This window comes from Megascapheus bottae, chromosome 12, assembly GCF_031878675.1.
Source record: "Megascapheus bottae isolate mThoBot1 chromosome 12, mThoBot2.hap1, whole genome shotgun sequence".
Taxonomy (NCBI): domain Eukaryota; kingdom Metazoa; phylum Chordata; class Mammalia; order Rodentia; family Geomyidae; genus Megascapheus; species Megascapheus bottae.
The window spans coordinates 9,205,259-9,230,317 of NC_143520.1; the positions used below are offsets into that span (position 1 = coordinate 9,205,259).

At 38.7% G+C, this 25,059-nt stretch overlaps 2 protein-coding genes across 5 annotated transcripts in view; one reads left to right on the forward strand and one right to left on the reverse strand.

The window, feature by feature from the left end:
* Positions 1 to 1,220: 1,220 nt before the first annotated feature.
* Positions 1,221 to 21,482, reverse strand: Scrn3 (secernin 3). 2 transcript variants are annotated; one of them, XM_090342610.1, is made up of 8 exons: positions 21,260 to 21,482; positions 19,147 to 19,340; positions 18,179 to 18,360; positions 17,181 to 17,380; positions 15,538 to 15,750; positions 10,382 to 10,544; positions 8,253 to 8,427; positions 1,221 to 1,816 (listed from the first exon to the last, which is right to left on the reverse strand). In XM_090342610.1, the coding sequence occupies exons 2-8, from the start codon at positions 19,303 to 19,305 to the stop codon at positions 1,646 to 1,648; spliced, it is 1,263 nt and encodes a 420-aa protein (XP_090198736.1). In that variant the 5' UTR covers positions 19,306 to 19,340; positions 21,260 to 21,482; the 3' UTR covers positions 1,221 to 1,645. The 2 variants fall into 2 exon arrangements, with proteins under 2 accessions (XP_090198736.1, XP_090198737.1); XM_090342611.1 differs by lacking the exon at positions 19,147 to 19,340.
* A 293-nt stretch (positions 21,483 to 21,775) lies between these two features.
* The window catches only part of Cirsr (corepressor of RBPJ and splicing regulator), a 32,088-nt gene continuing 28,804 nt past the window's right edge, over positions 21,776 to 25,059 (forward strand). The window contains exons 1-2 of one of the 3 annotated variants that reach the window (XM_090342612.1): positions 21,776 to 21,943; positions 24,762 to 24,856. In XM_090342612.1, the coding sequence (XP_090198738.1) occupies positions 21,872 to 21,943; positions 24,762 to 24,856 (167 nt within the window). In that variant the 5' untranslated portion in view covers positions 21,776 to 21,871. Of the gene's footprint in view, positions 21,944 to 22,093; positions 22,177 to 24,761; positions 24,857 to 25,059 lie in introns of those variants that run through there. The other 2 variants (XM_090342613.1, XM_090342614.1) reach the window with 2 other exon arrangements.

Consider the following 25,059-nt stretch of genomic DNA (forward strand, 5'->3'; position numbering starts at 1 on the left):
TCATTCTTGCACTTATCTGTGGATTTATTTCCATTTTTAATATGAAAAAAAATTTAGGTGAGCATGCAACTTATTAACGGCTATCAAGTTTTACAGGTGTCTTGTCTAGCTAATTTTCCTTACTTTTTTTTTTTTTTTTTTGCCAGTCCTAGAGCTTGAACTCAGTGCCTGGATGCTGTCCCGTCTCTTCTTTTGCTTGTGGCTACCGCTCTACCACTTGAGCCACAGTACCACCTCTGTTTTTTTCTGTTTATATGGTTCTGTGGAATCAAACCCAGGACTCTATGCATGCTAGGCAAGCACACTACTACTAAACCACATTCCTCGCCCAATTACACACATTTTGGTATTTACACAAGTGAAGTAAGAATTCATATCCACACAGAAACTTGTACATGGATGTTTATGTTTTTTGTTTTAATCCTTGCCAAAAACTGGAAGCAAGTAAAATGTCCTTTAGTAATGGTTTATCCAATAAAGAGTATTATTCAGTGTCAAAAAGAAAAGCACTATTAAGCCATGAAAAGACATAGAGAAACCTTAAATGTATATTAATAGTGAGTTAAAGAAGCCAATCTACAAAGAATATATTATGTGAAAGCAAAACTATAAAGACCAAGCAATGGTTTCTGAGGGATGAAAAGAAAGGGAGGCTAGATGATTAGAGGTATAAGTTCACCAGCCAGCCAAGTTCTGACAAATATTTGAGTTTAGTAAAAATGAATCAGCAGGGAGCCGGGAGTTTGGCCTAGTGGCAGAGTACTTGTGTAGTATGCACAAGGACCTGGGTTTGACTCCTCGGTACCACATACATAGAAAAATGCCGGGAGTGGTGCTGAGGCTCGGGTGGTAGAGCTCTAGCCTTGAGAAAGTCCAAGGACAGTGCTCAGGCCCTGAGCTCAAGCCCAGGACTGGCAAAAAAAAAAAAAGTGTCAGCAGACTACATTGTGATGATAAAGATACGTAAATATACAATCTTTTCTTGTTAATGTTTACATAAAGAATATAAAGCACAGCCAACCTAGCTACTCAGTAGGCTGAGATCTCAGGATCCTCATTCAAAGCCAGCCCAGGCAGGAAAGTCCATGAGATTCTTTTCTCCAATTAACCAGGAGAAAACCAGAAATGGCGCTGTGGCTCAAGGGGTAGAGCACTAGTGTTGAGCTGAAGAGCTCAGGGACAATGCCCAGGTCCAGAGTTCAAGCCCCATGACCAAAAAAAAAAGAGGTATTTTGCATGATAATATAAACCACAAATTGTATTACTGACAAAAAAAAGTTAATGTGACTAAAAATACAATAACAATTATACAAGTATATTACTTGAAGTAACACTTGTCTATCCTAAAATATGTGTGTCTGGTTTTAATGTTTTCTTTCTCAGTATTTTATCAAGACTGTATATAAGTTTAATAGTCAAGTGGGGGGGGAGGGAAATGGGTACCAAGACATGTGAAAGGGTATCAATGTATGTGAATTAATGCACCTTCTATCTGGCAAATATCATGTAACCCTTTTACTAATTACAATAAAAAATTTAAAAAAAAAGTTTAAGAGTCAAGGTAACTATCACCTGAATTCAACTGGAGGCTAAGCAGAGTGGGTTTATGTCATTTGCTGAGGCAGTCTGACTTTAAGGAAGATTTCTAAGAATTAACATTTGACTTATAAATTTCAATTTCATCTTTTGTACACTGAGGAAAGAGATTAGTCATTCTATCCATATCAAGATGCTTGTTTTGGAGGATTGAGTCCATCTCTTGGAATAATGCTTTCTCCATCTTCTTCATGATGTCCACCATTGCTTTGGCTTTTTCCTAAACAATTAAAATAATAAAAGTAAATGCATACATACATGAATTTCTTTTCCCCGTCCTGGGGCTTGAACTCAGGGTCTGGGCACTGTCCTTGGGCTTTCTCAGGAAAGTGGTAGAGCTCTACCACTTGAGTCACAGCACCACTTCTGGCTTTTTCTTTGTGTGTGGTACCAAGGAATCAAACCTGGGTCTTGTGCATACTAGACAAGCACTCTACCACTAGGCCATGCTCCTGGCCAACATACATGAATTTAACCAAATTCTAACCTATATCTACAGAAAAGGTTTGTTCATTCTGGTTTCTTGTTTTGTTACTTTCCTATTGTATAGATAGAGAAGAAATCAAATGCTTTTTTTTTTTTTTTGCTATAGCATGGTTTTTATTGTGAACATTAACTGAAGGAGAAAGAAAATACAAATATATTACCTCTAATGTACCTCTAATGTATCCTAGAAATAAAGCAAATTGTGGACTCACAACAACACTAAAAATTCAAGTTAGTCAATCTACATATAATATTTGGTACCTTGTTCACCTGACAATACTCTCCAGAGTGTTGAGGCCCTTTTATGTCAAATAATGATTCGTGGAGAAGTAAACAAATCATGAAATCATTAGGAATCAAATTCTTTAAGAAAATCATGGAAAATCACTATATTGAGTGAGTGCCTTGAGACCAAGGTATTAGTTATTTGAGTAGAAAATATAAAAACAATTACATACGTCCAATAAATAATCAAGAAACTTTTTTAAAAGGACAAATGATAATTTTCTGTTAATTTTACATGGGAAAGTTTGCTAAAAGATACCTTTGTGTGGCTGGGAGTGCAGCCTTGTGGTAGAGTGCTTGCCTAGCATGCACGAAGACCCAGGTTTGATTCTTCAGTACCACATATGTAGAAAAGCTGAAAGTGGTGCTGTAGCTCAAGTGGTAGAGTGCTAGCCTTGAGGAAAAAAGCCCAAGGACAGTGTTCATGCCCTAAATTCAAGCTTCAGGACTGGCAAAAAAAAAAAAAAAAAAAAAAAAGAAATTGTTAACAAATTTAATTATCATCTTGGAGTCTGAAGATAAAAGAAAAAATTTATCTATATATGTTTGTGTGTGTAGTTATATGAAAGTAGTTGCTATAAAGTAAATGTAAGTTTAAAAAAGAAGTTTAGACCATTATGGGGCAAAATGCCACAAAAGATTCTTCACGTAGGTGTGGGGGGAGGGCAATGGGGACAAAAACATGAGAAGGGGTAGCAGTGTGTGAGAAGTAATCCACCTACTACCTGGTGAATACAACTGTAACCCCTCTATACATTCTATACATTACCTTGATAATAAAAATAAAATGAAAAAAGGAATTTAAAAAAGATTATTAAATATGAAAAGACTTAAATATGAAACTGTGTGCATTTTTCCTTGACGAATACATTTCATATTACCAGAGGAAATTAAATTGTTCTATAAGTAAAGTTTCTTAGCTTTTTGGAAAACAAGTTTAGAATCCCCATATCATACATAAAACAAATTCTAAATGAATTTAAAAACTAAGTATTTTAAACATATATTCATATAGGAAGAAACTACATAAGTTATGGTTATTTTGAGATTAGACAGGTATTTTAAAACATGTAGGAAAGGTGCCGTAAGAAAAAGATTAATAAATGTAATTTACTAAATTCAAATGTTTTATCTGACACAAAAAGTTAAATGTCAATCAACAAACTGAGATTTAAAATTGTACAGTATAAGCTGAGTATGGTGGTACATACTGGTAGATTTGGAAATTGAACCAGGAGAATTACTTGAGCCCAGGATTTTGAGGTTAGCCTAGGCAATATAACAAAATCCCTTCTCAAAAAAGTAAAATAAAACAATCTAATTGTGTACACATACACACATATCTCAGAATCTGATCTAGGATCAATTCAGAAATAAACTAGAGGAAAACTTAGCCAACTCATTTAAGAAGAAATATGAACAATAAACAGAAAATTACTAACCTCACTAGTAACCAAGAATTGCAAATTAAGCCATCAGTAGGATTATCTAAATGCAAGTTGTTATTTACAGGGTCAGAACTAGAATCAAGATCTTTGATGCTTCCCTTGAATTTTAATCATCTTCCCTACTACTTTCACATTGAAAATAAACAATGCTACTTTTTAAAACCTAAAATAGTAAACATGTTCAAGGCTTTATTTCAATATTAAAATGTTAGTTAGAAATTGATTTTAACAAAACTTGATTTGTACAAAACTTGCCTCCCAGAAGAATATTATAGGAAAAAAGAGCTGAAAACTTTAAGCTATTGTGAGCAATGAAGGCTGAATGGAGGCTACTCAAAGAGTAAAGGAACCAGAGTAGAATCTCTTGCAATAGTATCACTAAGAGACTTTCACAAAAACTAGAGAACCAGGAGCTGACTATTTCACTGCACTATCTGGAGATGAGTCAGGCTCATGGAGATGGACAACCTCTCTGGCCCAGTGGATTGGCCCACACTTGGCATGCTAAAGCAGCTGTGATTGCTTGCTCCCTACTTCACATCAACAAGCCTACAAGAGTGTTAGACTGAGTTCCAAAGTGCAAGCAAACTGGTTCTAAAAAAAGCAGGAACAGCATCAAGAATTCTTAGTAGGACAGACTCAAATAAACAAGATTAGAGACCCTATAGGAACAATCATGACCGATATCCAAGAAATTCAGTCCATTATGAAAAAGTACTACCAGGGCCTATATTCAGAGAAACAGGAAAATCTAGTAGAAATGGATGATTTCTTAAATAAATATAGGCTACCCACATTGAACCAAGAAGAGGTAAGCAAATTGAACAAACCAAACCAATTTCATACAATGAAACAGCAGAAGCAATCAGGGAAATGCCAACCAAAAAGAGCTCAGGTCAATACGGTTTCACTGCAGAATTCTACAAGACTTTTAAAGATGAAGTAATACCTATACTCTTGATGAAGTAATACCTATACTCTTGAAACTCTTCCGAGAAATAGAAGCAGAAGGAGCCATACCAAACTCATTTTATGAAGCTAATATTACACTCATCCCCAAACCAGGGAAAGACCCAACATAAAAAGAGAACACAGACCTATCTCTTTAATGAACACAGACACAAAATTCCTCAATAAAATAGTAGCCAACAAAAGGGCACTCTCAGAACTACATTCACTTGCAAATTTGAAATTGAATCTTTTCACCTTAAGAGAATGTATCCCTGAGAAGGCTATTTAATCTTTGTCAGAGTTTTCTTTTAGTATATTAAAATAAAATCTATGTTGAATTACCAAAAAAAAAAATACTAGCCAACAGAATCCAGAAACAAATTTAAAATATTATACACTACAATCAAGTAGGCTTCATCCCACAGATGCAAGGCTGGTTTAACATTCACAAATCAATTAATGTAATACATCATATCAATAGAGTTAAATATAAGAATCATATGATAATTTCTCTGGATACGGAGAAGGCATTTACAAAATACAACATCCATTCATGTTGAAAGCACTAGAAAAAATAGGAATAAGAGGTACATTCCTTAATATAATTAAAGCCATATATGACAAACCATTATACTAAATGGAGAAAGACTGGAACCATTTACCTTTAAAATCAGGAAATAGACAGGGATGCCCACTCTCTCCACTTCTCTTCAATATAGTGCTGGAAACCTTAGCCAGAGCAATAAGGCAACGGAAGGACATCAAAGGGATCCACACAGGGAAAGAAGAAATTAAACTATCCCTATTCACAGATGACATGATCCTCTACCTGAGTGACCCAATAAGCCCCACTCCCAAACTCCTAGAATTAATAAACCACTTTAGCAAAGTGGCAGGATACAAAATTAACCTGCAAAAGTCAGTAGCCTTCTTGAACACCAACAATACACAAAGAGAAGGCCAAATCAAGAAAATGATCCCATTTGCAATAGCCCCCAAAACAATAAAATACTTAGGAATTAACTTAACCAAAGACGTAAAGGAATTATTTAATGAAAACTATAAAAGCCTAACAAAAGAAATTAAAGACGATAGCAGGAAATGGAAAGACATCCCATTCTCATGGGTAGGGAGAACCAACATAGTGAAAATGGCTATACTGCCAAAATTGATATACAAATTCAATGCAATCCCCACCAAAATCCCAAAGACATTCTTCACGGAAATAGAAGGTATAATCCAAAGGTTCATATGGAACAAGAAAAGACCTAGAATAGCCAAAACAATCCTAGGCAAAAAGAGCAATGCAGGTGGTATTACAATACCAGACTTCAAACTCTACTATAGAGCCATAATAACAAAAACAGCATGGTATTGGCACAAAAATAGACCAGAAGATCAGTGGAACAGAACAGAAGACCCAGAAATAGAACCACATGCCTATAGGCAACTTGTATTTGACAAAGGAGCCAAAGACATACAGTGGAACAAACACAGCCTATTCAATTAATGGTGCTGGCAAAACTGGGCAGCCACATGCAGAAAACTAAAAATTGACCCTAGCCTTTCGCCATGCACAAGCATTAACTCAAAGTGGATCAAAGACCTCAACGTCAGATCGGAAACCATGAAACTGCTACATGATAAAGTAGGAGAGACATTGGAACTCATAGGCACAGGCAAAAACTTCCTGAACAGAATCCCAGGGTCACAACAGATTGGAGAGACACTCAATAAATGGGACTACCTAAAAATAAAAAGTTTCTGTACAGATAAAAACGTAGTCGCAAAAGCAGAAAGACAGCCAACCAACTGGGAAAAGATATTCACCAACAATACATCTAACAAATGCTTAATATCCAGTATCTACAGGGAACTCAAGAAACTAATCCCCCCCAAACCCAATAAACCATTCACTAAATGGGCAAGGGAACTAAAGAGAGATTTATCAGAAGAAGAGATTAAAATGGCAGAAAAGCATATGAGAAAATGCTCATCATCTATGGTCATAAAGGAAATGCAAATAAAAACAACCCTAAGATACCACCTTTCCCCAACAAGAATGGCCAAGATTTTGAACTCAGACAATGACAGTTCCTGGCAGGGTTTTGGAGAAACAGGGAATCCTACTACACAGCTGGTGGGAATGTAGACTAGTTCAGCCACTCTGGAAAGCAGTGTGGAGGTTTCCTAAAGAACTGAATATAGGCCTTCCCTATGATCCCGCCATACCACTCCTGGGCATCTATCCTGAACATCATGACCCAATATATGACAAAGACACATGCTCAGCTATGTTCATCTCTGCACTATTCACAATGGCCAGGCGATGGAAACAATGCAGATGCCCTACTGCAGATGAATGGATACAGAAAATGTGGTATATATACACAATGGAATTCTACATAGCCAACAGACAAGATAAAATAATGGCATTCGCAGGGAAGTGGATGAATCTAGAGCGAATCATGTTGAGTGAGACAAGTCAAGACCTAAGGAACAAAAGGCGCATGGTATCCTTAATATGTGGCTATTAAATCCAAAGAGTACAAGAGCGAGGACTCAATAACTGCATACCCAAAGCTATGGACATGGTAATGGAAATATAAACATAACTATATAGACATAAAAACCTATGACTCTATAGACATAATGTTTTATTTCATAAAACATTTCTATGACATACAAACCCTTAGCCTAATTTTGATTAAGTTCTAAATACTAAGTCCCACTGATTGTAAATAGAGACTCCCTCCTTGAACACTTGTTTGTTAAGCTTGTCATTTAAAATATGATGTAAAAATCAACGTTAATAAATTCTTTAATAAAAAAAACAGTAAACTGTCAAAAAAAAAAGTAATACCACTACTGGAGTTTGAGTAGCTAAACTTGTCTTTTGTGTATGTGGTCCTAAAGCTGGAACTCAGGCCCTAGCACTCTGAGCTTTGTTGCTCAAGACTAATGTTCTACCACTTAAGACACAGCTTCACTTCTAGATTTTTGGTAGTTTATTGTAGATAAGGGTCTCACAGATTTTCATGCCTGGGCTGCAGCAACCTTCAGCCCTCAAATCTCAGCCTCTTGACAGCTAGGATCACAAGCATGAACTACTGACACCTCACTTCTAAATTATTATTATTTTTATTATTATTATTAATTATTTTTGCCAGTCCTGGGTTTGGGCTCAGGACATGAGCACTCTCCTTGGGTTTTCTCAAGGCTAGCGCTCTACCACATGAGCCACAGCACCACTTCTGGCCTTTTCTATGTGTATGGTACCGAGGAATCGAGCCTGGGTCTTCGTGCATGCTAGGCAAGCACTCTACCACTAGGTCAAACTCCTGGCCCTTCTAAATTATTTTTAAGCATATCTTTTACTTGAAGGAAGGAAGAAAAAAAATCTAATACTCCAGAATTCAAAATATGGATTGAAACACATTTTAAAGTATTCTTAATGATACAATGATGAATGTAATCTAATCATACCTCGTTTTTAAGTATTGCCTCCCATGCTTGTTGATGGTTTTGGTAGAGTGGGTGTCTTCTGTCAGGCTTAAAGTGTGGTTTCTTTTTTACCTGATCTTCAAGATCAAATGTTGGTGAACTGGTATCCAATAGTTGTGAAATATGTGGTACAAATATGAAGGGCTTAAAAATAGATCTGGAAGAAAGAGTCTTCATTAAATTGGCATGTCAACATATGCAATTATATTAAGCATTATTGTGAAGGTTCCCTCTAACTAGAAATGTTTACTAATAATATACCCCTCTAATCTGATACGCTTGAATTCCTTTAAGGGAAAGGGATAAAGTTTTACTTAGACTTGCATTTTCATAGATTTAACACAGAGCTTAGGGAATCATCGGTGCCAGTGAACTAGTAGTTTGGCATTCTACAGGGCAAGAACAATCTTAGATGTTTTAAAATGAAGATTATGTTTTATCTGAAAGATTGAAGTGGTTTTTGTTTTCATTGGTTTGTAGTACAGGGACTGAACCCTAATACTTGTTAGGTAATTGTTCTGCCACGCAAATCAAGCTTCCGTCCTTGTCTTTTTATTGTTTTGGATAGGATCTCACTAGCTTTGCCAAGTCTGGTCTGGAGCTGTGATTCTATTACTTCGGCCTCCCAAGTAGCTGGGATTACAGGTATGAACCACTATGCTTGGCTTTCACCAAAGTTACTTAAGGGGTACAAGTTTCATTACATTTCTGTGAAAACATCTTTATGTATTTTGGCAGTACTAGAGTTTAAACTAGAGGCCCTGTGTTTGCTAGGCAGGCACTTTACCACTTGACTGCCTCTAGCCCTTTCCGTCTTTGATATTTTTTTCAGATAAAGACTTGCTTCCACGTGGCCTAGTGGTAGAGTGCTTGCCTAGCATGTGAAGCCCTAGAATCACATACACAGAAAAAGCTGGAAGTGGTGCTCTGGCTCAAGTGGTAGAGCACTAGCCTTGAGAAAGCTCAAGGACAGTGCCCAGGTTCCAAGATGGGACAAGTCAATGGCTTATGTCTGTAATCTTAACTCCTCAAGAGGCTATGAGCTGAGGATGAAGGTTCAAACCGACAAACCTGAGAGATTCCTACCTATAATTAGCCACCAAAAATGCAATAATGGAGATGTGGATCATGTGGTAGAGTGCCATCCTTGAGCAAAAAAGTTAAGGGACAGTACCCAGGCTCTGAGTTCAAGCCCCCAAACCAGCGCATGCACATACACACACACACACACACACACACACACACACACACACACACACACACACACACACACAAGACTTGCTTCCAATCCCTCCCCCACAGGCAGCATTTCTTCTATTTAGGTTTTCCATGTGGCTGGCATGACAGGCATGTACCACCACATCCAGCATTTTATTGGTTGAAACTGAGTCTTGCAAGCATATTTGCCCAAGATGTCCTCTTAGCACAATTCTCCCTCTTCTGCCTCCTGTATAGCTATGATTACAGCACAGCCCACCAGGCCCAGCAAAAAAAAAAAAAAAAAAAAGAAAGAAAGAAAGAAAGAAAGAAAGAAAGAAAGAAAGAAAGAAAGAAAAAACATCTTTAATAATGTGAAAGACTAAAGGTCATGAAAATCATTCTACATGTAATATACTTTAGAAAAAAATACAAATGACTTAAATTAAAAATCTATAAAGGGAAGTGGCACTGTGGCTCAAAGGGTAAGGAGCTGAAGAGCTCAGGGACAGCGCCTGGACCCAGAGTTCAAACCCCACGACCGATGAAAATAAATAAATAAAATAAATAAACGCATAAGTAAATCTAGCATGACAGCATGACTTAAATTGTTTACTATTATTAGTCATTTAAAGTCACAATGTCTAAAGTCTAAGAAAACTTATAAATATTCTTTCTTTACAATGTTAAATATATTTGTGAGAAAAAGGAGGGAGGGTTAACTTCATGCAAGAATCTCTTAGCCTTACCTATAAAACAAAAAATAATTATATGCATATGGGAATTGTAAGAATCAAATCTGAAAATATATACTTCATGTAATAAAAAAATTAGCTTGAGAAAATCATCAGCATACTAATGATTCTACCCCATCCCATCCCCTCTTGCTTATTCACAGAATTTTGTGGCTTCACCTTTCAGGATCAGGAGTCCCCGTGAAGAAGTGAATGCAAGGAAGGCTGAGGTCTGGAGGCAAAACAGAAACCATGCTTGCAGTGGTCAGGAATTCTCCCTCCATGTTAATGCCACTTGGTTTATCTCGGAGTATTTTCATCATTGTTTCAAAAGTTATGTTTCCTAAGCAAGAAATTTTTAAAACCATCAACTATGTATGCTCATATTCATGCTTTGCAAATACAAACTGCTTTCTCTGCTGGTAATATATAGCAAGATTTACTGGTTTGGGTGTAAATATAGACACTGACCATAGAACAATTTTGTACTAACTGCTTAAACTCATGTCACTGTGACAAGATATTTAAGGAAGTTGGTTAGTGTTTCAAGTCAGTAGAGAAAATATAATTCATTTAATAAATGGTGCTGGAATCAAAGGCTAATCACTTGCGAGGTAAAGAAAAAGCTGGAATACAAATTAATATCTTAAGAAACACTCCAAAAATCAGGTGTAGTGTTGCATGCCTGTAATGCCAGCTACTCTGGAGATGATCAAGAGGATTGTGGTTTCAGGCCATTCCTCAAGCAAAACAAAGGGTAGAGGAGCAGCTCCAGAGATTAGAGGGTTGGCCCCATGAGGGTGGGGCCCTGAGCTCAAAACCCAATACTACCAGAAGAGTCATTTTGCACTTATCAGTTAATGTGAGGACTTAGAGTACTTAGTTCAAGCTACTGCCTCCTATCTTTTGTGCTATGATTCTGAGAAGCAGATGCCACATCATGGAATTAAACACAGCAGCATTTTGTTTGATTGTTTGGCATTCTGGCCAAATTCACTGAATCAGCAGCCTCTAGAGTTCTGGGACTCCTTACTCTACCAAGGCCCACAGCGTTAGGGGAAAATGCCTGTGAGAGAAAATAGGGAGTTAGGAGAGGTTTAGCAAGCCACCAGACTTATACAAGTCTGATCCTGAGTTCAGCAAATAAAGAAAGGACTTAAGGTGTGAATCAGTAGTAGAGAAAAGTGGGGGAGGGAGGTGCAGATCCTAATAATGTGGCATACAGTAAGAACCCTAATATTTAGAGTAATTTTGGACAAATTGATTACCATTATATTGACATAATTAACTCTGCTATGTTTAACTACAAAATATCTGAATCATAGATTGAAATGCACACAAGATTATAGTAATGGATATATTCAACAAGTCTATTTTTCCTAAGTGTGAAGTACAGTTCACCCAGTTCTCTGTGCTTTACCAAAAGAATAAATGTCTTTCCAATACTTTCATAGAAAATTGTCTACTAGTACATTATGGTTAATTTTTCCTATGATTTTTCTAGGTAAGATGAGCCTACCTCTCTCCTTTCCAACTATTCCTACCTGATAGCTATTAACTGTGCTGCATGTATACCCAAATTGTATCTCTATTCACTCATGTATTTTAAATAACTAGTTTAAATTGCAATGAAATTGCACCCTGTGTTTTGCATTCATTTTACTGAACCCTGCTACTGTAGTCTTGGTACTTATTCAATGCTTGCTAGTGGATTACTTATAGCCATCCTCCTCAAGTGATCATGTAAATCCTCCTTTCATTTTCAGAATTGTAGGTTTTGAATGCCGAAAGCATTTTTATAATACCTGTATTATCACAGTGTTATGGTTCAGACACTGTTTTTATTAAAACTTGCCATTTATAGGAGTTTAGACTTGAATCATTTTTAAATCTCACTAGATATTGAAGCTATGTGCCTTATAGGTATGTGTGGATGGGAAGATTTTGCTTTAATATTGAATTTTAATATTCATGGCTGCTTTTAGGCCTATCCCTTTTTAGTTCTCCCTTTATTTTTCAAAATTAACAGAAAGATAGGACTTCTACACAAATTATCCGTTAGTTCAGTGAGTTATTTTTCTTGAATTTGAAGTCATGGAGACATTATGGAGGAACTAGATATGTATATGCTTGTATAAATCCATTACTATTAATATAGAATAGCTGATAGTTTTTCATAATTAATTGATGGAAGAACTTCAGATTATTATTAGATTATGTTGAATAGAAGTTACTTTTTCTAATTTGAAGTAGTACAAAATTATAATTTGGGTAGAGACTTGATGTGAGCCTTTCATTATTAAACCTTCAGATTATCATGAGAATGGAAGGATTGTGCTTTTTATATTCTCTTTGTCTTTGTGGGATAATCCAGGATCTGATGCATGATAAGCAAATGATCTACCACTGAAGCATATCTAGCCTCAGTTATTATAGGGTTTTGGAGAGAAGAAAGAAATATGGGGGCCAAGAGTTTGGCCTAGTGTAGAGTGCTTCCCAGCATGCACAAAGACCTAGGTTTGATTACTCAGTATGACATACATAGAAGAAAAAAAAACAGAAATGGTGCTGTGGCTCAAGTGGTAGAGCTCTGGCCGTGAGAAAACCCAAGGACAATGCTCAGGCCCTGAATTCAATGCCCAGGACTGGTTAAAAAAAAAATTCATCAACCGTGCGCACTGGCTCACACCTGTAATCTTAGCTACTCAAGAGGCTGAGATCTGAGGATCAAAATTCAAAGCCAGCCCAAGCACAAAAGGACCTGAAACTCTTATCTAGAAAACAGAGAAATGGGGCTTGGCTCAAGGGTGGGGCTTGGCTCAAGGGCATGGCAGTATCTGAAAATAACCAATACTAAAAACTGGCTCAGCAGTAGAGTGCCTCCCTAGCAAGTATGAAGCTCTGAGTTCAAATCCTAATACTGCCCCAAAGAAAAAAGTTGTAGGATCCAACATAAAGAGGAGAGTCAAGGGAGAAAGCCTCTAAATTCTATAAAGAGCCTAAATCTTCATCTGATTCTGAGTAATAATAGCTTAGCTAAGAATGAAAGAACTGACTGAAGCCAGGTCCCTATAATCCTAGCAGCTACTCAGGAGGCTGAGATCTGAGGATCACAGTTCAGAGCCAGCCCTGCCACACTAAAGTCTGTGAGACTCTTCTGTCCAATAAACCACTAGAAAACTGGAAGTGGCGCTGAGGTTCAAGGCGTAAGGCAGTAGCCTTGAGCTGAGGAGTTCAGGGACAGCACCCAGGCCCAGAGTGTAAGTCCCACAACTGACAAAAAGAAAAAAGAAAAGAAAACTGACTGAGCCAGGTGCTGGTAACTCATACCTGTAATTCCAGCTAAGATCTGAGAATCTCAGTTTAGACTTTTCAGTCAGGAAAGTCCGTGAAACTCATTTCCAATTAACCACTAGAAAAACAGAAGTGGTGATATGGCTCAAAGTAGTAGAGCACTGGCCTTGAGCAAAATTACTCAGAGACAGCACCTAGGCCCCAAGTTCAAGCTCCATGACCAACAAAAAGAAATAAATAAGTAAAAAAAGAAAGAAAGAACTGACTTATTTCAAATATGAGTTGCCAAACTGTTCATACTCTGGAAAAAAATTTAAAATAGTTTGCTAAAACAAGAGTTAACCTATTTCAAATTAAGGTTTGATAGTATATGCTTTGAAGAAATGAGTTCATAGGTACTGGTGGCTCACACCTGTAATCCTAGCTACTCAAGAGGCTGTGATCTGAGGATCATGGTTCAAAACCAGCCCAGGCATGAAAGTCCAGGGTAAACAATTAACCACCAGAATACCAAAAGTGGCACTGTGACTCAAGTGGTAGAGTAGTAGCCCTGAGCTGAAGTGCTCAGGGACAGAGCCCAGGTCCAGAGTCCAAGCCCTGCGACCAACCCCCAAAAAGAAATGAGTTCATTTCCCTTAAGGTAGTCAGTTGATGAGCATTACTTTGTGATCTCCCTAATGTCTGTGGGATTTATGACAAATGTTTTCTTTTATTCACAACACTGGTAATTTGTGTCACCTTGAGTTTATCAACTGCACCCAACTTTTTAAAAAAACAGCTTTTTCTCTGTTATTATTTTGTTAGCAACTGTATTGATTTTGGCTCCTTTCTTTAAAATGTCTTCCTTATCCTTGCTTGAGATTTCTCTCCTTTTTTTTAAAGTTCATTAATGGAAATCTATACTATGGACTTGGGATTTTTTATTGTCTACTCTAAGTATTTAATGCTATAAATTTCCTGGTAAGCTGGGCACCAGTGGTTCACGGCTGTAATCCTTACCAATCAGGAGGCTGAGATCTGAGGATCATGGTTCAAAGGCAGCCATGGCCCTAAAGTCCGTGGGACTCTTATCTCCAATTAACCACCAGAAAACTGGAAGTGGAACTGTAGCTCAAGTGGTAGCCTTGAGCTGAAGAGCTCAGGGACAGTACCCAAGCCTAGAGTTCAAATCTCATGACCACACCCCCCCCAAAAAACCCTGGTAATCATGATTTTTCATAGCATTCCATATTTTATTTTTCTTTTTGCCTTTTTTTTTTTTTTTTTGCTAGACCTAGGGCTTGGAGTTTCCTGCTCCGCTGGCTTCAAGCTGTGATCCTCAGATCTAATCTTCCTGAGTAGCTAGGATTACTGATGTGAGCCATAGGAGCCATGCCGATTTCATAGTTTTGAACTGCAGTTTCAAGATTAGAAGTTACTTAGGACCTGGAATAAGAAAGAAAGAAAAAAACAAGGCAAAACAAAAGGAATATTTGGGAATTCTCATTGGTATGTTGGAGCCTAACTTCCCTTTCCTGAGACCAGGAAAGGGCTTGTTAGAACTCTTGCTTCCCATACCTACTGGACAGTTCAGATAGATATTATCTGATACCAAACCTGATGATATGGGTTGTGGGAAAATACCCTACGAAGCAAGTAATTTGCCATGAGTGAACTTTCCTTTTCTACTTTGAGTTCTGATTTCTCTCCCTTTCTGCCTGTTATCTTACAATTTTATGAGTTTTCAGAAAGTTTCTCCATGTGTCTTTTCTAAGCTTTTACTTATATTGAGAAAGACTTCATAGTGCACACTTACTCTCTTATACGGAACCAGGGCTATCCTACATTAAATGTTAATAAAGTATACATTCTAACTAAAAGATAAAACTTTTCAGAGTGGCTACAACACAACAAAATCAGGACCTAAATATATGCTTTCCTAAAACAAAAATTCACTTTAACTATAAATATATATAAATATAAAATCTTCAAAATAGATTTTTGTCATTCCTACATAATCACTACACAACTTTATTCTGGTATTATTTGGATGCTAGAATTACCTTTGTGTTTATTCAGAAGCTTGTAGCCCTCACAGTATCTGCCTGGTGATGTCATCATCCTGGCCGTGTCAAGGTAAGAATACGTTGCAGCAAAATCAAACTCCTTTTTACCATCCCACCAACCTTTCTGCTTAGCATATTTTCTCAGGTCTGGGTGCTCCCGATCAATCTTGGTTGTTATAGAAAGCTGATTAGAAATATTACGAATACCCTCTAATTTCAAAGAAGAAAGAAAAACAGAGGAAAAATATATTTAGTATAAAGTCTCAATCTGTACATTATAATTCTTTTTTTTTTTTTCAGTTGTGGAGCTTGGACTCTGGGCCTGGGCGCTGTCCCTGAGCTTTTCAACTCAAGGCTACCACCCAACCCCTGTGCCTGGGCATTATCCCTGAGTTCTTTAGCTCAAGGCTACGACCCTATCCCTGGAGTCACAGCACCATTCAGGTTTTCTAGTGGTGAACTGGAGATAAGAGTCTTATTGACTGTAGTGCCCGGGCTGGCTAAGATTACAGGCATGAGCCACCACTCCTGGCCCCAAACAATCCTCACTTTTTTTTAAGAAACTACTAAACTGTTTCTAAGTAGCTGACTGTACATTTTTATAAGGAATGAAGAAATGATTTTGGTCCAGAATATAAGACTCCCAAAAATATTATAGCACTAGCTTGAAACAAAACTTTCAACTAAAATACAAAATATGAATGTTTTTTCTAAAGAGATAATAGATGATGCAGATGATAAATGACAATTTATGTTTTAAAACTGATTAAAATGACAGTCTGTTAAGGTCAAATCAATTATCACTCTAATGAAATCATACTTGGGATATTCTTACTATAAAAATAAAGGGAACAGGGAGCCGGGAGTTTGGCCTAGTGGTAGAGTGCTTGCCTAGCATGCACGAAGACCCGGGTTCAATTCCTCCGTACCATATACATAGAAAAAAGCCAGAAGTGGTACTGAGGCTCAAGTGGTAGAGCTCTAGCCTTGAGAAAGTCCAAGGACAGTGCTCAGGCCCTGAGCTCAAGCCCACGACTGGCAACATAAATAAATAAATAAATAAAATAAAGGGAACAATCACAGAGACAGCAAAGAAGAATTCCCAATCTAACAGATAATTTCCTATAGTTTAACAATTTAGTGCTTTTTAAAATTAACATATACATTTTAATTAATACATAGTATTAAATATACTATGTCATATAGTGTGACATTTCTACATGAAAAATGCAATGTTCAATGATCAAATTAGATTGTAGTTGGCATATCTATCCATTCAGGTATTAATTACTTCTTTGTGCTAAGGACATTTGCAACCATTTAGTTCTTGGGTTAATTTAGTAGTAGAAAGAACAATAGCCAGTCCTGGGCTTGAGCTCCAGGCCTGAGCACGGTCCGTGGACTTTCTCAAAGCTAGAGCTCTACCACTTGAGCCTGAGCACCACTTCCTGCTTTTTTTCTATGTATGTGGTACCAAGGAATCGAACCCGAGTCTTCATGCATGCAAGGTAAGCTCTCTACCACTAGGCCAAACAGCCGGCCCATAGCTCAAAGTTTTAAAGAAAAGAAATGGTAAGGGGTTATTGAAAAATGAAAAGCATTGTAGAATAGCCCGAAGCTCTTCACAGAATTGTCCATACCTTGTATTTTTTCTGCTGCCCAGAACTTCCCTGCAGTCTCCAGAATCCAGGCTTCCTTCTTATCAGCTATCAGGAAGCTGTTATGATAGCTGAACTGCATCCTTCCTTCAGTACAATTTCCACCTTGGCCATATTTTTCGAGTAAATCAACAATGACATTGAGGGCCTTTTCAGCTGTATCAGCTCTTTCAAGGCCAAGTCTAAAATAAAAATATTGAAGTTTTCAGATTAAAATAAATGTGTTATGATTTATTTTAGTCATTTATTCATTTCATATTTCTGAGACTTTGTGTTTACATCCAAAGTAAAATGTCCTTCAGGTTAGCAGATAAAATGAAATCTAACTTTTAAACTTTTCCTCTGAAGTCAGTTTGGAATTATGACAAATAAGTTTAGAATCCAATAAATGTTTTGCAGTCAAGTTTTTTAAAGTCATATGTTCAAATTCCATCTTGGTAATTGATTAGCAAGTTATTTTATCTCTGAACTTCGGATGTTATTAGCCTCATTGAGGTTCATAACATATGCTCTATGATATTATTATGAGAATCAGTTAACTTTTTTTTGGCCAGTCCCAGGACCTGGGCACTTTCCTTGAGCTTTTGACTCAGGGCTAGCACTCTACCACTTGAACCACAGCACCACTTCCAGCTTTCTGTGTGTGTGTGGTACTGAGGAACCAAATCCAGGGCTTTGTGCGTGTTAGTCAAGCACTCTACCACTAGGCCACACTCCAGGCCTAAGAATCAGTTAACCTTTTGATAAAATACATTAGGCCCCACCAATGAATCATCATTTCCAAATTCTCTTTTCTCAATAATATTCGAGAGTCACAGAAGTTCATGCTGGCACTCTGAAGCATTTTTTTACATAAACTCTAAAGTATAAAAGTAAAAAAAGAGAAAACAGGTAAGTTTATTTTCTAAGAAAGGAAAATAAAGTAGGTAAGTTATACCAAAATTTAAATTTAAACAAGTTCTCTAGTGAAAAAGTATAACCTGACAAGGTCCATGCCCAGTAGTGCTTCCTCATTACAAACGTCTTCTCTCCCCCATACAGCTTCATTCCCAATGCAAACTCCATGCTCATTGGCTCCCATTTCTGCTCCCCACAACCAAGCTGGGCGACTGAGGACAACAGCATAAGTCTCGGGAACTTGATCAATTTCTATGTAAGTACACTGTAAGAGGAAAAAGTTATATGATAACCACAAAACTTAAAAAAAGTTATCTAAACTCAGAATTTAAAACATTATTCAGAAGTTATGATCTTATGAAGGACGTAAATACAACTAAATCAAAAATTTCAATAATAAATACATTAACCTTGACACATTCTATACTGATGAGAATCTTTCCTATCTATCAAACTACAAAGGAAACCCCAACTCCTAGTCAAACATTCTCTTTTTTTTTTTGCCAGTCCTGGGGTTTGAAGTCAAGGTCTACGCACTATCCCTGAACTTTCTCAAGGCTAATGCTCTCCTGTTTGAGCCACAGTACCACTTTTGCCTTTTTCTGTGTATGTGTTACCAAGGAAACAAACCCAAGGCTTTGTGCATGCTAGGCAAGCATCCTACCACTAGGCCATACTCCCAGCTCCACAGTCAATCATTATTGATCCCTTAATTTTAGACTGGGGTTGGTTGTAAATATAGCCTATTCCTAGACTCTAAGCTCCTATAAGATATTGTCCAAGACTTATTAGCCCTTCCTAACACAATAGCATATAAAAAAAACTGAAAAAAGCATTGAAATATTTGATTAAAGAGTTAACAATTTTATTATTCCAACTTCTAAATTATTGACATAAAAGACAGAAATCTATATCTTATTCAAATTCTTGTTCACATTTAAACTCTTGAATTTCAGCTTCTATAGTGTTCTGTCAATTGGTAGCTAATGATAAGAATAATCATTTATGATTCTTTTAAAGAAATTGCAAGCAAAACATGTATATCACCTACCTTAAGCTTCTCTCCCAAATTATCATGAACTGCAGCTGAAAAGTAAACTACCTCTTGTACTTCATCGCAGAGTCTATCTGAATTTTTTCCAAAAATAATCCTATTATCTGTGGTGGCAGGAGGTAATGCCACAAAAGTGTCACAGGAACAAGGCTCCATTTTGAAAAGTAAAAAACCTGAAAATCATGTAGAAACTTCAAAATAAAAAGAGAAAACATTGTAAGTATACACAGTTTTCCTCTGTGACTAAAGGCTAGTATTGTCATATCTAATAGAGTATTCATTAAAGTTTTAAACATCATATACTATAGTTAAAAATTTTTAAAGTAAAAAGAATGACAGAAGCCAGGAACTGGTAGCTTTCACCTGAAATAATAGCTATTGAGGAGGCTGAGATTTAAGGATCACAGTTTGAAGCCAGCCAAGGAAGGAAGGTCTGTGAGATTCTTATCTCCAATAAGATGACCCCAAAAAAGCCAGAAGTGGAGCTGTGGCTCAAAGTGGTAGAACCCTAGCCTTGAGGGAAAAAGCTCTGGGACAGGATCCAGGTCCTGAGTCCAAGCCCCACAACTGACAAAAAAAATGACAGGAATCAATCAGACACAAGAATCAATATACCTTCTTCAGGTCCACAGGTCAAATTTGTTCTCTAAAGTCTTCCCTTAATCTCTTCTTTCTTTCTGTCTTTCCTTTTTTTTTTTGCCAGTGCTAGGGCTTGAACTCAAGGCCTGGGCAGTGTCTTTGATTTTTTTTTTTTTTTTGCTCAAGGCTAACACTCTACCACTTGAGCCACAGCATCACTTCTGGCTTTTTTTTTCTCCATATATAGTACAGAGGAATTGAACCCAGGGCTTTATGTATACTAGGCAAAACAATCTGCCACTAGGTTACACTCCCAACCACTTCCCTTAATTTCTTTTCACTATTTTTATAATTGGAGATCTCTACACTTAATATAGTATTGTTAAGGCCATAGTCTACTATATTTGTGTACTTGCATGAGTCCTGTTACTGGACAGTAAGATCCTTGAGAGGTAAGAATATTTTTATTAATATTTGTGTTGCTACCATGAATTTATGGGGGGAAATCTTAAGATCAGAAAAGGGGTTTACATTCTTTCTGTTTGTTTTTTAGTATATTTCAACCCTTCCATCTTCACTCTCCTATCCAATCAGTTCCTACACTACATACTTTTGACAGGCTACTTAATCCCTCTGTTTCCAAGCTCAGTAGTAAAATAATTTTTAAAATACTATGTGGTCTGTTAGGAAAATCCAACAAGCCATGCACAGTAGACTCACAAATAAAAAAAAAACTACTATTATCTAGCAGAAGAATAAATTCCTCAACAAATGACTTCTTGTTTTCAGGAGAGGGAGCTGGTAGTATTAGGCTTGAGACTCAGGGCCTCCCACTTGCTCAAGTAGTGTGCGACCAACTTGAACCATACTTCCAGCCCGGCTTCTTTGATGGCTATTTTAGAGATAAAGACTTTCCAGTCTTTTCTCTCCAGGCTGACTTTGACCTCCCAAATGGCTATGATTATAGTTGTGAGGATCAAGGTTCAAAGCCAGCCCAGGTACTACAGCCCGTGAGACACTTATCTCGCACTAGAAAACCAGGAGTGGCGCTGTGGCTCAAGGGGTAGGGCGGTAGCCTTGAGCTGGAGAGCTTAGGGATCAAGCCCAGAGTTCAAGCCCCTCTACGGACCAAAAAAAGGGGGGGGGCGGGAGTTTGGCCTAGTGGTTAAAGTGCTTGCCTAGCATGCACGAAGACCCGGGTTCGATTCCTCGGTACCACATAACATAGAAAAAAAGCCGGAAATGGTGCTGTGGCTCAAGTGGTAGAGCTCTAGCCTTGAGAAAGTCCAAGGACAGTGCTCAGGCCCTGAGCTCAAGCCCAGGACTGGAGAAAAAGAAAAAAAAAAAAGAAAAAGAAAAGAATTCAAACCTTAGTATCACAAAACCAAGGCCTAAAAAGCAAAAAGCACAACCACTGGTGACCTTTAAAGGGTCACCATGGGCGCCTTCGTTACCAGACCCAGTTAGGGGGATACCTAGTCTCCAGCGAGATGAAACTTTGACCCCCCACTCCCACGCAACGAGTATTTACCATTCAATATATTTGTGCACAGGGCACTTGCTCCCGAGGAAATGCCATTCTACTCTTCATCCAGTGCTTTTGGAAAAGCCTCACCCGAGGACGAAGGGGAGGACAAAGTATCTCCAGCGAACAGGAGAAAAGCCGTGCAGAAAAGGTCTAGCAACTAATGTCACTAGCAACGCAGGCTTGAGCGTGACGCCCTCGGGTACCGGGCCACCAGGACGACCGCGGACCCAGCTGCGCTCACCGCAGACGGGCGCCGCTACGCCCGAAGTCCACGCCCCAAGCCCTCCCGCCAGCCGTCTCCGCACGCCCCGCCCCCTGTGCGCGCCTTCCACTCCCGCCAGCCGTCTCCGCACGCCCCGCCCCCTGTGCGCGCCTTCCACTCCCGCCAGCCGTCTCCGCACGCCCCGCCCCCTGTGCGCGCCCTCACTCACGCCTCGGAGCTCGCCGGAGCGACAGCCGAAAGGGGCGGGAGTGGAAGGCGCCAGTTGCCGGAAGTTGTCACCTTTGACCGCGGAAGTTCTTGCTGCAGCTGGCGGTGCAGTTCCGACTAGGCGGCAGAGTTTGTTTACGTCGCTCTCACACCCAGCGGCTGGCTTCCCTCGCTCGCACTTCAAGATGGGCAAGTCCTTCGCCAACTTCATGTGCAAGAAGGACTTCCACCCCGCCTCTAAATCCAACATCAAGAAGGTGAGTGGAGGGATCCGGAGAGGCGTCACGGGGTGGCGGGGTCGGCCGCCCCTCCTAGGCCTGGAGCCGCGGCGCGCGCCTGGGGGGCTGAGCGCGTCCTCTGTGGACGCCGCAGCCGCGAGGCGGGAGGCCCGCACCCCCCGCCGGCTCCGCGGGCTCGAGGGGAAATCCACACAGGGAGACGCACCCGACGTCCTCGGTGCTCGGCGGCTCTGGGCGCGCTTCTCGAATAGGTGAAACTCACATCACGTCCCGCCGTCCCTCTGGTTGGCTAGTGTAGGGCCCCCTGAGCTCAGTGACGTTGAGTGGGTTTTTTTCATATATTTTTATTGTAATTAATAGAAGGGTTACATGATATTTGCCAGATAGATGGTGCATTAATTCCCATACATGGATACCGTTTCACATGTCTTGGTCCCCATTTTCCTCCCCCCACCCCTCATCTTGTTTTCCCCCGTTCCCTATCCAATTTCAGATGACGTTGAGTGTTTTAAATGAATGCCGAATCTAAGTGCAGTGTGAAGTCCACGTGGAAAATGATGGTAGTAAAAAAAAAAAAACACCAAAACCTGAGTGATAAAGTATGAAATGCCTGAACTTTGGAGGTAGACCTGGATTCTGGTTATTCCAGCACAGCCAACTTTCAGCCCGGAGGCCTAGAATAAACTATTGAATATCACAAATCCTCACTCTACCAGTGAAGAATGACCGGTGTTTAGTTTGCTTGACTTGTAAAATCGTGGTGAAGATTAAATGGGAAAGTGTAGAAAAACCATTTTTAGTAAAATGAAGGTATACTGTATGGCATAGGAGTAGTGGAGCATATATTAAATGCCTTTCCACACAAAACTAAAAATAAATTAGCTTTAGTTGTCTTTAAAATCAGTTGGGATGAGCGATGTATGGTACCAGCCATGTAAAAAATGTATGTTGTGTACATAGGTTTCACAAGTATGTCCATTGGGCCCTTTTTGGAAACATACACAATAAATGGATAATACTAGTTACCTGTGAATATACTTAATAAAAGCAAATAACAAACCTTACCTGTTGTATCGTGGTGCATGGCTGTAATCCCAGAACTTTTTCTACTGAAGCAGGAGAAAATTGAGTTTGTAGCCGGCCATGCTACATAGTGAGAGCCTGTCTAAAACAACTTGCATAATTTGATTTCTTGAGCAGTTGAGATCTATGGAGTAATAGAAAATCTAACACTTTAAATAAATAATATTCTATTGGAAGTAGTATGTTACTCTGACAAGCAATGTGCCTTGCAGTTCTCATTTGTGCCAGTGTGAGCCACCACACCACTGCGCCCAGCAAAGAATAAAGCATATTCTTAATTTAAATACAATTATTGATGCTAGTGCTGGTGGTTCACACCTGCAATCCTAACTGTTCAGCAGAGTGAGATCTGAGAACCTTGGTTCAAAGCCAGCCTAGGCAGAAAAGTCCCCGTAAGACTGATCTCCACTTAACTAACAGTAAGCCAGAAGTGAAGCTGTAGCTCAAAGTGCTAAAGCACTGGCCTCGAGCAAAAGAGTTCATGGACAGCATTCAAGCCCTATCTCACACATGCACAAAGTCTAACTATCCAACATCTGTAATCCTAGCTATTCAAGAGATCTGAGGGGGCTGGGAGTTTGGCCTAGTGGTAGAGTGCTTGTCTAGCATGCATGAAAACCCAGGTTTGATTCCTTGGTACCACATATAGAAAAAGCCAGAAGTAGTGCTGTGGCTCAAGTGGTAGAACTCTTATCTTTGGGAAAGCCCAAGGACAGTGCTCAGGCCCTGAGTTCAAGCTCCAGGACTTTCAAGGAGGGGGGTGGAATATATGAATGTTGATCTGAGGATTGCAGTTTGAAGCCAGCCTAGACAATAAAGACTGTGAGGGTGTTTTTGTTTTTTAAATTTTATTGTCAGGATAATGTGTGGAGGGGTCACAGTTACATTCGTCAGGTAGTAGGTGCATTACTTCTTGTACATTGATACCCCTTCTCATGTTTTTGTCCCCGTTTCCCTTCCCCCACCCATCCCAATCATCTTATTTTTCCCTTTTCCCTATTTCAAATAAATGTATATGCAATATACAAGATAACAAAGTCAGATACAGTAACAACATGAGATTAGCTTTAAGGGCAAAAAAGAGAAGAGATAAACACGGGATAAACCTCTTGTTTCCATATCCTAGAGTTCATTTCATTTAGTCTCATCCTCTATGACCTTCTATACATAGGTTTTGAGCTATTGTAATCCTCTGCTAGGAGAGTCTAGATATGTACTTATTATTATAACAAATGAGGAAACCATTGAGCCTGTGTTCCTTTGGGCCTGACTTATTTCACTTAATATGATTTTTTTCCAAGTCTTTCTATTTCCTTATGAATGGGGCGATGCCATTCTTCCTGATGGCAGCATAGAATTCCATTGGGTATAAGTACTATATCTTCTTGATCCACTCATCTACTGAGGGCCATCTGGGTTGGTTCCATATCTTTGCTATGGTAAGGAGTGCTGCAGTGAACATCCTTGTGCTAGTGGCTTTAGTATGTTCTTGTTTCTGGACTTTTGGGTAAATGCCAAAGAGTGGAATTGCTGGGACATAGGGGAGCTCTATGTTTAATGACCGTGACATTCTTATCTCCAATTAACCACCTGAGAACTGGAAGTGGCAGTGTGTCTCGAAGTGGTAGAGCACTATCTTTGACTGCAAAAGCTTAGGGACAGTGTCTATGCCCTAAGTTCAAACCTCATGACTGAAAAAAAGTAATAAATCCAACTATTTAATTTATACTTTTTATTTACTTCACTAATTTAGGTATGGATGGCAGAACAGAAAATATCCTATGATAAAAAGAAACAAGAAGAATTAATGCAACAATACCTTAAAGAACAAGAATCATATGATAACAGGTAAGAAATGGCACCATGTCAATGTTTTTAGAATGAAATAATAAATTATGTGAGAATAATTGCTTCCTGAATTTTCTTTACTCTCATAGGTGGATATCTCTTCAACTTTACCCACAATTCACTTAAAAATACAGCTTAAAGCAACTTAGGTACAGTCTGTGAGCAAGTTCTCAATGCAAGACTTTCAGAAATAATAAATACCT